The sequence below is a fragment of the Brassica napus genome, chromosome C9 (genome assembly GCF_020379485.1).
Source record: "Brassica napus cultivar Da-Ae chromosome C9, Da-Ae, whole genome shotgun sequence".
NCBI classification, from domain to species: domain Eukaryota; kingdom Viridiplantae; phylum Streptophyta; class Magnoliopsida; order Brassicales; family Brassicaceae; genus Brassica; species Brassica napus.
Window position 1 is genome coordinate 22,057,149 of NC_063452.1, and position 14,402 is coordinate 22,071,550.

The 14,402-nt window shown below is 37.7% G+C and overlaps 2 protein-coding genes across 2 annotated transcripts; one reads left to right on the forward strand and one right to left on the reverse strand.

Annotated features, from left to right (window-relative positions):
- Positions 1 to 376: 376 nt before the first annotated feature.
- LOC106407363 (protein STICHEL-like 4) lies at positions 377 to 4,489 on the reverse strand. Its single transcript, XM_013848223.3, has 6 exons — positions 2,084 to 4,489; positions 1,768 to 1,987; positions 1,296 to 1,658; positions 875 to 1,220; positions 729 to 792; positions 377 to 628 (listed from the first exon to the last, which is right to left on the reverse strand). The coding sequence occupies exons 1-6, from the start codon at positions 3,797 to 3,799 to the stop codon at positions 527 to 529; spliced, it is 2,811 nt and encodes a 936-aa protein (XP_013703677.1). The 5' UTR covers positions 3,800 to 4,489; the 3' UTR covers positions 377 to 526.
- Positions 4,490 to 13,806: 9,317 nt separating this feature from the next.
- Positions 13,807 to 14,244, forward strand: LOC106408163. The gene has a single exon (XM_013848983.2). The coding sequence runs from the start codon at positions 13,807 to 13,809 to the stop codon at positions 14,242 to 14,244; it is 438 nt and encodes a 145-aa protein (XP_013704437.2).
- Positions 14,245 to 14,402: the final 158 nt, after the last annotated feature.

Genomic DNA, 14,402 nt, shown 5'->3' on the forward strand with positions numbered 1-14,402 from the left:
ATAATTCATTTTCTTTATCATTTTTACTATCATCATTTCTTTTCTATTGCCACTTAATTATACCCGAAAACAGTAAATTTAACTCGGATCTGATTTAATTTGAGAAATTCCCTTAGATAATCATTTTTAGTTTATTTTCACAAAAATAGATCTCAAAGAAGAAAATGACCAAAATATGTTTTATTAAAGGGTAAATATGCATTTATACCCAAGAGTTAACTAATCTAGATTTAGGGTTTAGAGTTAAAGGGTGGGATTTTGGGATATGGTTTCAAACTTTTAAAAATTAAAATTAAAATTTTCAAAACAAAAAATGCTATTTTGGTCATTTTATTTTTTTAATGTTATTTTTGTGACAAAAAATTAAAAGGAGCTATTTGAGAGAATTGTCCATCTAATTTTTGAGAAAAATATATAAAATGCTACAAATAATACTTTTAAAAAATCTGCAAATATTAAAAAGAAGAGAGAGAAAACAAAAAACGAACTATTTTCTCAATACTTTTAGTAACTGAAAACAGCCTATCTATAATATAGAAGATCTCAATGGTAAGCATTTCCCACTCGAGACAAGCTTCCACAACGAATGCAAACGCACCCTTCTGGTTCTCATCTTCAATCGCCATAGCTACATTTCAAATGTTTCAATTAAAAATTAACCAACAAAGATCTAATCTTTCTTTTCCTAAAGCTGAAACTTTCGTGTTGAAACCGAACGTTTTGTTTACCTTGCGACGTACGCTTCCCAATGCTTTCCAACATATCAAGATTCTTGACCTAGATTCAAGCCTCCTGTAAAAAAAATAAAGCACATTATCCACACAAAGAAACGTTACAAAACCAACAAGGAGCAAGTTTTGGTTTATGTTCTTACAGGTTCTCATGTTCAAGCTTCTCTGCAATCAACAGAGCTTTGCGTTTCGACCAACTGCTTCCTTCACCTTGCTTAATCACTTGAGCCAACGAGACTTTTCCTCTCACTATGCTCTGGTTCTTGTTTTTGTTCGCCTCCCGAGTCACTGCAGATTCAGATTCATCCTCAAGTTCGATGATTTCACTTCTTCCACCCAAGTTTTTCTGGTCTTTCTTTGACTCGATTCTGATCTCTAACGTGACCGGAGCTCCAAGAACCGCCTCAAAGGCTCCCAAAATATGATCTCTAAAATTCTCAGCCGTTATTCTCGTTACTGGCGAATTGAACATTAACTGCACCGTAGGAGCTGCAACACACTACAAAGTTAGTATATATAGAATCATAAATTCCTTTTTCAATTTGAAAATGCTCTTAGTCTTACCTGAACCGATACTAATAGAAAAGATCTTCCCTTCTCTGTAGAGAAACTCTCTTAAACCGTTAACTCGAACATTCTCTACAACCGCCAACCAAATATCTTCAACCGAAGGTCGGTTTACACTACTGAAACCTTCTCCACTACGACCTCTAACTTCCCCCGCAGCGTCCTTACAAGGACTAGGACTAGGGTTAAAGCTAGCATTAGCAGAAGAGCCAGGAGGAAGCAAGTATCGTTGATCAGGAGCTAGCTGAAGCAACGCAGCAGTGAGCCAAGTTATTTTATCGTTTGATACTCTCAACTGTTTCTCTGATTCAGACAGCGTTTTCAAAGCTTGTCTCAGCTTCTCCATATCTTCTTTGCACACTACAACAATAACCACCACAAAAGTTAGTTATTACTGTTACAACTGACAACCGGCCCTGATTACAAATAATTATTTCTCAATTAGTATGGCAAAATGTTTGAAACTCACATGGGTGTCGCCGGAAAAACTTTCTTTTATGTTGATCTTTAGCAAAGTCATAGCTTCCGGCGAGGATATCGGTTATGACGGTTGCGAGCTGCGACATTAAAGCTAACGGTTCTACACCAGTTTCCATTATCATTCTCAGATTCTTCACGGTGTTCACAGTATCCGCGGATAAAGCTAGATCAAGAAGATCAACTAACTTCTCATCAGAGATTAACCCAACCTGAAAGAAAACAAAAAACAAAACAAATAAATAAAAAATTCAATGAAAACTATCGAAAAATGTGTTTGATTTTTGGTAAAAATATTTAGAGATTACCAGTTCTTGAACTAAAGGAACAGAGATTCTTGTTCCGAGCAAACTCAGCTGTTCTAGTGTCATCTCAGCGTCTCTCAAGGAACCATCTGATCTCGAAGCAACAAGCTTCAACGCGTCTTTATCGATATCAATCTCTTCCTTTGATGCAATCCGTTGCAAAGAACCGATGATATCCGCGTCTTTGAGCTTAGGGAAGAAGAATCTCTGGCATCTCGAAACAACAATGTGAGGCAAGGCATCAAGACTCGAGCAGACAAGAATGAAAACAACACGACTAGGTGCTCGGTCCACGACTTTCGAAAGCGCATTCCAACAAGCTGTTGACATAGCATCGCAATCTTCAAATATGAACACTTTGTGATGATGCCTCCTGTCCTTCTGAGAGATCAGATTCTCGAAGTCGAAGCTTCTTACAGGACCCATCTCTCGAATGTTCTTGTTCTTACCATTATCATAAGAAACACATGAGCTGCAAACACCGCAAGGCTTTGAATGTTCTGGAGAATGACAGTTCAAAGCTCTAGCAAAAACGCGAGCACACGAAGTTTTCCCGCTTCCATTCGAACCGTGGAAGACATAAAGAAGACCCACTCTTCGTTTAGCAACCGCGTTGGACAGAGCCTGAACAACCAGGCTCTGTCCCACGACATCTTGGAACGTTCTTGGAGCGTACTTCTGCGTAAAGCTTTGATGATGCCGCCGAGGATTTCTACTGCTGCTTTTCTCACCATTCTTGAGCAAATCGTCAGCGAAAACACCCAACTCGCCGGAGTAATCATGCTGCCAGCCTTCATTGTCTCCGCTGTCGACTAAAAGAGGTAACGCCTTGCGGTCAGGTTTGGTGAAAGAGGAGCTTGAAGCAGACGAGATTGAAATATCGGTTAACCCTTTTCTTCCTTTGGAATCAGACATACCACAAGATAAACTCCGACCAGCTATATCGAGGAAGGTTCTGCCTCTATGATGGATTCTTGACCAGTTAAACGGAAGTCCACAACCGTTTCTTGGAACAGCTCTAGTCATGTCCTGTTCTCTCTGTGTTCCTTCTTCTTCCTCATACTTCTCAGCAAGAGACATCTCACTCTTGATACCAACAACATTGTCTCTAACAGTAACGGCCCTTCCCGCTCTCCTCGCTCCTCTAAACTTCCGTCTTCTAGGCCCGTTACCTCGCGCTGGAACGTTACTAGGAACCACATCATCACTATCATCACCTAAAACCTCGTTTAACTGATCAGACAGAGTCTTGATATTATTAGCCCTATCTTTCGATTTAACCGAAGCAACACTATAAACCTCATTCCCAAAACTATTCTCACTCAACCCATCGCACCTTTCATCAGAAGGGGTCACTTTAGATGTACCAAAATTCAGAACTGGAGACGAACTAGACAACCTAAGACCAGATTTCTTAACCACGTTGTGATCAACAGATCTTCTTCTTCTTCTTCTTCTTGTTCCCTCCTTATGAACCACACCGTTGGAAGAAGGAGAGTTCCGGTTCGCTGATGGGTCTCTGAGAGATCTTGATCTCTGAAGAAGGACGAGATCTCTCATAAGAAGAGACCGGTCTGTTGAAACCGGACCATGTTTGTTGTGCATATGGTTCTTCAAGTGGATAGAGTTGGTTAAGTGGATATGGTTACGAAGATGCTCACCGATGTCTCCATTTGAATCTTTCTGAACCCGGGAAGAAGCCACCCTAGTAGTAGTCATTGATCAGAAGAAGAAATGCTCTGTTTTCTTCAAGAGAAGAAGCTTGTATAAGTAGTAGCTGTACAAGAACCAAATCGAGCTGTATCTCATTTTCTTGTGTGAAATTCTTTCAACTTTCCAAATTTGAATAACCAACTTTGGTAATAATATCCCCAAGATTGACTGAACTTACCAAAACAAACAAGTGAAGAGTAAATCGCAAAGATGTAAAATTTTCGGTTTGTTTGGTACTAAAACATTCAAACTTTTCTATTGAGACGAAAGACAAAAACATGAACAAAAGAGTGAAGATAGAGATAGATGGCAAGTGGGAATCCACCACAAGAGTATTAAACACCGAAAAGGGAGGATACAGGAACGAAGCCGTTTTGAAAAGAAGGCACAGATGTCTCTCTTCTTTTAACCAAACTTTCACATGAAGAACCTGAGAGCTTTTGATGGGTTTTTGTTGTGTGTTTTTGAAAGTTTTAGAGGGAGAAAGAGTGGGAATCTTGAGAGAGAAAAGTAGATGGGGGTTTTGAGATCTGTTTACAGACACGAACACAGAGGCAGTTTTGAAAGGAAACAGAGCACATTGACAATAAAGCGGTTTGTCCGTTTGCGGGAAGAGAACAATAAAATACTACTATAGATAGAGAAACACTAAAGAATGGCACTATTCGTTTAAAAACGGAGACCAAAGAGGTCGGACCTTTGAACATTGGTAACCTTTTTTGTGTGTTTTCTTCGGAATCTGAAGTTAGAAAAGCAAGTCGATTCTTTTGTGCAAAAGTTTGAAGTGAGAAAATGATACTAGTAACTTTTATGTTAATAGCCTTTTTGACTAAACACTATAAGAAGGCTATCCCCTCAGTTTTATGGAATCTCTTTCCATTTCTGCTTAATTAACCAATGCTCTAAACACACAGTTTAGTGACCGGATAGTCCCCACTGCAGAGCTACTGTCATTTTTGTGTGAGTTCTTTTTTGTTTTGTTTTTTAAAAAAAAAGTCAAATGGTAGATACAAAGTTAGGTTTAAATGTTAAGAAAAAAAGTCAAAAAACAGCAAGAATATATTAACAGAGTGAATATGATGTTCTCAAAATGTTTGAATCACAGCCGAGTACTAGTTTTGTTCATTAATTAATAGATGAATGGCTTAAAGCTAATAACAGTAAAAGTAATTCTCAAAATTATGGAAAACAAGAATTTTCTAAGAGAAGAGATAAGAAACTGGACTAGAACAAGAAAGTAACAAAATGTAAATATAAAACTCTGGACGATAATAATTATGGTACGATGGTCAATGACTCAATGTCACGTGAGCACATTTAGTGATGATTATGTTGTTAAAGTTGGGATTTGTTTATCCAAAGATGCATTATGCATACAGCATACATAAGTAATTTCAATAAACCTAAAACCATTAAAAGTGATTACTAGACTGATTGCAATCCAATCATGTCATTCAAACAAACAAAGGCTAGGATCAATCTGTCCTTTGACACTGGCAAATAATAGGAGATTGATCCCCTATATATTAATTGACGATCGTTTAAAAAGTTGTAACCTTAAGTTTGTATTAATTAAAAAGAGAACTTGCTTAGGTGTCACTTAATTAGAATGTCAATTGACAGCTTAAGAATCAATTGAAAACAATGTTGGTCCAAATCTAATTATTAGAGAACATTATATTAACTCAAAATATAAGACATATATTTTTTCCTTAAATAAAAGCTACGGAATTACCTAATATGATTAAAATATATATATATATCAATTAATGACTATGAATAATAAAGATTTGATAACAATTTTTGCATCATTCTTCATTTTTTTGTTTAATTTTATTATTAAAAAAAATTAAACAATCACATTACCATATAATAAAAAAATTAGATTTTTTCTTATATGTTATATTTTGATTTTTTTTAAATGACTTTAAATTACAAAAATGAGGAAATATTATATGTTATATTTTAAAGTTTTTGAAACGACTTTAAATTACAAAAATGAGGAAGCTTTATATGTTATATTTTTCTTATATGTTATATTTTTTTTTTATATGTTATATTTTGAATTTTTTAAAACGATTTTAAATTACAAAAATATAAGTTTTCCTTAAGCATACGACTAAAATTATTAAAATTACATGTATCAATTGATCTGAAACTTTTCAAAACCATATGGAAGATAAATGTCAAAATAATTCAACTGTGAAAACAATATTGTTCATTTTTTCAAGAATGTGTTCGGTGGAAAAAAATAAGGTTTTTGTGTCATAATTTGTTAAATGTCCAATCCGATCAACCAATGATATATTAGTTATAGTTTAGTTCTACAATTTTTAATAAAAATTTATCCAATCCATCGGAAAGAAATTATATAATAACAACAAAAAATATTGTATATGTATAAATAAAATGATCAAATATATTAAAAAATGTCGATAATATATACAAATAAATTCACCATGCGCAAGACGCATGTCTTATCCTAGTTTGAATTAAAAGAAGATACTACTCAATTAAACGACAGTTATTGAGTACATTAATTAACTATCAATAGTTAATAATTTATACTGACATGCGTTATATACCAAGGTAAAAAATAAATACTATTTTGAATTAAAGATGCATTATGCATACAGCATACATAAGTAATTTCAATAAACCTAAAACCATTAAAAGTGATTACTAGACTGATTGCAATCCAATCATGTCTTTCAAACAAACAAAGGTTAGGATCAATTTGTCCTTTGACACTAGCAAATAATACGAGACTGATTTGAATTAAAAGAAGATACTACTCAGTTAAGCAACAGTTATTGACTACATTAATTAACTATCAATAGTTAATAATTTATACTGACATACGTTATATACCAAGGTAAAAATAAATACTATTTTGAATTAAATATTGTGATTGGCTAGTGACTAGGTCCAAAATCCAAAGAACAAAAAGACATGATAATTTGGGAGATGAAGACCATTTCTGACACAATATGTTCTTAAGAGTTTTGTGATTTTCGAGATATTTTAATAATAAAAGGTGGACGGAATCTTTTTGTAACAAACCTAGTGAGTAGTGACATACAAATACATTTAAATAAGAAAGAATTACACCGCAAAACAGTTTTGAGTTTATTATTACATATTGGAGCAGTTTATGCTACTAAGGTATTTTTTATAACCAAACATATTTTCAGTTTGAAACTAACTCAATAACTTTGTAACCAATTGTCATACGCTAACTACACATAATATCTATTTTTTTGTGAGATTTAACCACAACCATTCATTTATTAATCTAATGATCAAAATTCACCAGAAACAAAGTGGGTCCTCTATATTTCTTCTTCGTCTTCCTCTTTCCAAATGCTTCATTTTTCTAAATTAAAATCTGATTCTTCAGATATTTTTTAAAATAAGATTGATATATAATCATTGTCTTCATTACTCAATCTATCTTTTAAGATATGTCAAGTTGTATTTCTGGTGTCGGTATAACAGTGGCGTATACGACGGCGATGTCAACGATGAAGACTTTATGTAGATGACGAAGCTCTCCTCCTCCACGATTCCAGCGAGGAGAAGGATCGATAAACTCCTAGTAGAAGCTCTCCTCCTCCATGATTGAAACCGCCATGAAGCTCCTATCCACCACAATCAAAGCTCCAAGCCACTGTGAGAGCACTGTATAAGTCTTCTTCTCCCCCCTTGCGTTTTGCTCCTACTATGTGACCGCTGGTGAATCACACCGGAGTTCATTCTTGATCAATATATTTTTAGTCGCAATCGTTGAACATGATTGATCCGACTTTCTTCTTACTGCGATTTGGTCCTTTAGCTTTTGATTAATCATGATTTTTGTCCCAAACATTTACAAATACACATATTTTTTCTCTGATTTTGGCTCAAACATTTTAATCATGATAATTAAATTATGCTATCTTTTTACATTTGTTCAGTCAATTCATACACACTTTTTTTGTTTTGTTTTATCTTCACAGGAAGAATTCATTAAGGTGGACAATATGTAAGGAAGAAAGGCTGAACGCCCTTCTGTACATGTGGATATGTAAACCGATGTATAGCCAGGTCGCATACACCCTTTTGTACATGTGGATATGTAAAATGATGTACACATATATATCACTAAAACATTGTACATGTTGAAATTTCAAATGAGATTTGTACTTTTACTAGCCATAATCTTCTCATCTCCGCAACAACCAAATTAAAATGAATCACATCTCATATATATATGATTTGAGTAATATATGACATAATTCGAATGTGTACCGTTGTTTGGCTTTAAGAGGTGAAAATTATTCTTATTTGAAGTGTAATTGTAGCAATATGTATACATTTTTACCATGGCATAAAATTACTCATCTTGATCTACAAGTTTCAAGACGTGTACTTCGACTTAGAAGTGAGATAGCAGAAATATGTGTACACATTACCATAATATCACACTACCTAATTGGATAATTTTACTATCATGTACAATGATTCACTTGTATAATTTTACTATCATGTACAATGATTCACTTGTATCACACTACCTAATTGCAAGTTTCAAAATGTGTACAACCATATATGTCCATGTATACACACAAATTTTACTATCATGTACAATGATTCACTTGTATATTTTTGTCCACGTGTATACCGATGCATAGACACCCACATGTAGGACCAATTTTTGTTTTTGAGCAAGAATAACAAACAACATGTGTGTACACTTTGTGACGTGTAAACGTGTATAAACTTGAACAAATTAGAAGTTGAGTTATTTTCATTGCAGAGCAGTTTTAAGACAAATGGACATGTTATTTTGTGTACACTTTGTAACGTGTACACGTGTACATTGAAAATGAACCAATATATGTTAATAAGTTGTATACATACTAAACAATACCAAAATACATAATAAATAGATCAAGTCAAATTGAAAATGGTGTACATGACACTAGGTGCATACATGATTTTGTGTTTTATTCATATCTAATGATTTTTAGTTTTGATTTTAGTTCATTTAATTTATTTTCCAATGCATTTAAGAATTAATTATTTGCATATATTGCCCAATTTCATTAACAGAGAGTTGTAGTACCTAATTTGTTAATTTGGAGCTTAATCAAATAGACAATTTATTTTGTACATGACAATAGGTGTACACGTGATTTTGTTCGTTATGCATACTCTAATGATTTTTAGCTTTGATTTTAGTTCATTTAATTTATTTTTCAATGCATTTAATTATGTGCATATATTGCTTAATTTCAGTAACAGAGGGTTGTAATATATAATTGGTTAATTTTGAAATAAATTTTTGGAAAACGTTAAGGACCAAAAGTGCACAATATACGGACCGATGGTTACCCTAAGCGATGGTGAAGGCGACGGCGACACAAACCCTAATCCGCAGATCTCCACGGCGGCGCAAGAAGAAAACGGTGAAAAGACTCTGAATGGCACTAGGGCTTCCAGCGACAAGGGATCTCCCTGGTCAAAAAACCCCTCGCGTGAACTGCTTCCGCCTTCGGAGGTGGTGGATGGTGTGGTATTGATGATGATTCCTGATGAGATACAGGTGGACCCAAATCCTCTCTGGCGGTGCTATGTGGTTGGGTATTTCGTCGGAGATGCCCCCCATGTTGGTTCTATTCACGCTACGGTCAATCGACTCTGGTCCTCGCCGAAGATGGGAAGTAAAATCGATGTGCAATTTCTCGAGAAGAACACTGTTCTGTTCAGGATTGAAAACCCTCAGATGAGAACTCGTGTGATTAATCGAAGGTATTGGCACATTGCGGAGGTTCCTTTGGTTGTCAATGAGTGGTCTCCTGAAACGGCTCTCAACCCGCCTGATCTGTCGGCTATGCCCATTTGGATTGATCTAAAAGGGGTACCGAGTATGATGTTCTCTCACAAGGCGCTCAAGTGTCTCAGTCGTGCTGCGGGCAATTTTGTTAAGTTGCATCCAAACACTGAGAAGTGTACCCGTCTGGATGTGGCTCGGATTCTTGTTGAGGTCAATATGCACAAACCGTTGGTGGAGAAGATCAGTTTCTTGGATAAGGATGGTTTGAATGTGATGATTGATGTTAGCTATCCTTGGTTGCCTCCGAAATGTAGCATCTGCTCTGCTTGGGGACACAAAGGAACTAGCTGTACTTCAAAAAGGATCCAAATCCTGCAAAAGGACAAGGACGCAGGAGTGGATGTGGAAGATTCAGATGTGGTAAAAAATGGGGAGGGTAAAGTAAGGCATGAGTTAGAAGCTCCTCGAAATGTAGTAAGTGATTTACTCCTTGAGCTCGAAGGGTTGCCTCCAGCTTTGGGCAGCGCTGGAGATGTTTCCACGACGGGATTGGAGTATGGAAGCACGTTAAAAAATGGGGAGATAGCTTCACCATACCAGGAATGGGCTCTGGTGAGGGGAAAGTCTCCAGCTTTAGTCTCACAGGAGAGGCAATTGGAAACATGAAGTGTTGAAGGGAGCAAAGAAGAGAATGTGGGCATAATATCGCCATCTCGTTTCAGTGTTTTAGCTACAGAAGGATTTGAGGAGGGTGATACAACTGAAGTAAAGGAAGATGACGAGACTGAGGACGAAATAGAGGAGGGAGAGGTAGTTACTGAAGTGCAGAAAGTTAGAGCTAAGACAAAAGACATAAAGGCTGTCAGGTTTCGTGCAGGCACCAGTTTTAAACTAAGTACGCAAGGGCCAGCGCGTTCCAAAGATGTAAAAGTTGTGCGATCCAACAACAACTCCAAGAAAGCTTCCTCCCGGAAGTTATGAAGTCTTTTTTTTGTATGGAATATGCGAGGATTTAACATGCCTCGCAAACATAGGGAGGTTAGAAGATGGGTTCAAGAAGAGAAGTTTTTATTTGGTTGTTTATTGGAGACGAGAGTTCAGCAGGAAAAGTATGGAGATTGTTTGGGTGCAGCTCTTCCGGGATGGGCATCTATGGCTAACTATGATTTTAATCCATTGGGGCGTATTTGGTTTTGTTGGTCAGATAGGGTGGTGGTCACCAGGCTTCACATCAGCTCTCAGATTATTACGTGTGTTGTTCAGATTCCAGAGACAGGGGAGCAGTTCATCTGTTCAGCAGTATATGCATCGAATTGTGAGGTGGAGAGAAGGAGTTTATGGGAGGATCTTCGGGGAACTCAAGCGGCTTACAGTCATCTTGATATGCCTTGGATAGTTATAGGAGATTTCAATGTTACGTTGTACTCTTCTGAGCATTCGAGAGGTGGAGCAGTGAGGTCTTCTCAGACAGGAATGAGAAATTTTCAAGACGTAGTCGGAGATTGCACTCTAACTGATATGGCATTTACTGGAGCTTTATTCACATGGTGGAACAAGTGAGATGAGGACCCTATTGGGAAAAAACTGGACAGAGTCTTGATTAATGCGGCTTGGTTAAGAGCATTTCCTCAATCCTCTTCCCGGTTTGAAGCTGGAGGGATTTCAGACCATGCTAGATGTGTGGTCCAAATGTCTGGAAACCTTAATGAAACTCGAAAGCCCTTTCGTTTTTTCAACTATCTTACTGAACACGAAGACTTCCTGCCAGTGGTTAAGAGGGTTTGGGACACGACCACGCCTTTATATCATTCTCGATCTGCTTTGAGTAAATTCCATGCCAAGTTGAAGTTGCTATGATCTGAGACTGCTAAACATGACTCACTACGGTGACTTACCAAACAGAACCAAAGCAGCGTTTGAGGTAATGTGTCGATGTCAGAACCAGGTTTTCCTGGATCCATGTCAGGCTACATTTGCTGCGGCTGCAGAGGCTACTGATAGGTGGAATAAACTGGCAAGCATCAAGGAAAAATTTTTCCGTCAGAAATCTTGCATAAAATGGCTGGGGGCTGGAGACTGTAACACATTATTCTTTCATAGGGCAGTTCAGACCAGAACTGCTCGAAACACTATCAAACGGCTGGTAAGAGAAGATGGTACAGTCCTTACAGATATCTCTGATATAAAGAATGAGGCAGTACTGCATTTTCAGAAGTTCCTACAGGTTCAGGACCAGGGTGAAGAAGGAGATGCTTATCCTATGTTACAAGAACTTCTAACTTATAGATGTCCCACATGCACTAGTACAAGAATTGTTGCACCGGTTGAGGCGGAGGAAATTATTTCTGCCCTTCATGCGTTACCAAATGATAAGGTCTCGGGACCTGATGGATATACCAAGGAGTTCTTCGTGGCTGCTTGGCCAGTGGTGGGGGAGGAGTTTATAATCGCTGTCCAATCCTTCTTCTTATTTGGGTTCATGCCTACAGGAATCAATGCCACAATACTCACTCTTATTCCAAAGGTAGCGGATGCGCAAACCATGAAAGAGTACAGGCCAATAGCTTGCTGCAACTTAATGTACAAAGTCATATCCAAAATCTTGGCGCGCTGTCTCAAAATTATTCTCCCCGAGGCAATAGAACCAAACCAGAGTGCGTTCGTGAAAGGGAGGTTACTACTTGAGAATGTTCTCCTTGCTTCAGAGCTCGTGAATGGGTACCACAAAACCATGAATGCTGATAGGGCTACAATTAAATTTGATATCTCAAAGGCGTTTGATACGGTTAAGTGGTATTTTATTACAGCAGTACTAAAGGCTATGGGGCTACCTCTGCAGTTTATACTTTGGATCAAAGTGTGTATATATACGACTGCTTTTTCAGTATCTGTAAAAGGAAGCTTGGAGGGATTTTTTACCAGCGCTAGGGGAATACGTCAAGGCTGCTCGCTATCACCTTACCTATATGTTATTCTGAATAATGTCTTATCAAAGATGTTGAATAAAGCAGCTCTAGCAAGACAGTTCGTGTACCATCCTCAGTGTATGGAAGTGAAGCTTACCCACCTCAGTTTTGCAGATGATATATTAGTGTTTACAGATGGCTCAGTCAGATCGCTGCAAGGGGTACTGGCTGTTTTGGATCAGTTTGCAAACATTTCTGGGCTGTTCATCAATGCAGGGAAGTCTTCAATATTCGCCTCGGGAAAAAGCATCACCCCTTTGATATCGGAGGCCACACACATAGGGATCATAGTGGGAAGTCTGCCAGTCCGTTATCTAGGTATGCCGCTTACCACTAAAGCTCTAACGAAACAAGATTATGAGCCGTTAATTGATAAGGTCAGAGGCAGAATGCTATCTTGGAGGAACAAGTGCTTGTCATATGCTAGTAGGTTACAACTGATAAAATCAGTCATCCCTAGCATTGTCAACTTCTGGAGTCAGGCTTTCATCCTCCCTAAAGCTTGTCTTGACGAGTTAGAGAGCATGTGTAGTGCATTCTTATGGTCTGGGTCACCTAACCAGACTCATAAGGCCAAGGTGGCTTGGGAAGATTTATGTTGTCCAAAAGAAGAAGGGGGTTTGGGGATTCGCAAGTTGAGGGACTCATCTAGAGTTTTTGCAATGAGTTTGGAGGATCTTCACACAAGCAAATTCTTTATGGGTTTCTTGGATTCATCAATATTTGCTGAGGCAAAACTCTTTTTGGGATGTCAAGGAGGATGGGAGAGGCTCTTGGATGTGGCGAAAACTCTTGAAGCTGAGGCCGCTGGTGTATGAATTTATGAGGTTTGAGGTAAATGATGGAAGAACTGCTTTTTCTGGTTTGATGATTGGCTGCGTATGGGAAGACTTATAGACGTCACGGGTAACGTCGGAACTTGTTATCTGGGTATAGCTTGCAATGCTCGGGTCAGTGAAGTAGCTAGACAATCAGAATGGAGGGTTAGGGGACAGAGAAGCCGACACTATCATGAGATTCATGCCCGTATACAGGCTGAGCCGGTACTAGATGAAGAATGAGGGGGAGATGTAGTGCTATGGAAGCATTCAGGCGACAACTATAAGACATGTTTTTCATCAGCTAAAACATGGGATCAAATTAGAGACCAAAGGCCTGTAGTATTCTGGAGTAAGAGTGTCTGGTTCACACAAGAAGTGCCAAGGTTCTCCTTCATTGTTTGGTTGGCTATGAAAAACAGATTATCTACTGGTGACATGATGAGAGCTTGGGGGATTCAGCAGGGATGTGTTCTTTGTGGTGAGAGGGATGAGACTAGAGACCATATCTTCTTTGCATGTCCCTACTCATTTACGGTATGGGATACTCTTGCGAACAGACTTACAGGTAGCAGAACTGATCCAGATTGGATGCATACTTTGCAGTTTGTGAGCAAGAACAACCTTCAGCTGCTAGACAAGATCCTCGTAACAATGGTCTTTCAGACCTGCATCTATCATGTGTGGAAGGAGAGAAATGAGAGGAGACATCAGGCTGGATATCGTACAGTGCAGCAAGTGGTTCGAATCGTCAATAAGGCAGTGAGGAATAGAATCACATCCCTTCGGTATAAGTCTGAGCATAAGTTGGCTGGACTGATGCAGAGATGGTTTGCGATCACAGGGTAATACCATGGCAGAAAAAGTTTATATTTTGTAAAAATTTCTTTTAGAGTTTTGTAGTCTCTTGTAAATAGTTATTCTTTACACAGATCAATAAATTTCACATTTTATCAAAAAAAAGTGCACAATTAATAAGTTTTGGGTTAAAAACAAAATTATACAAA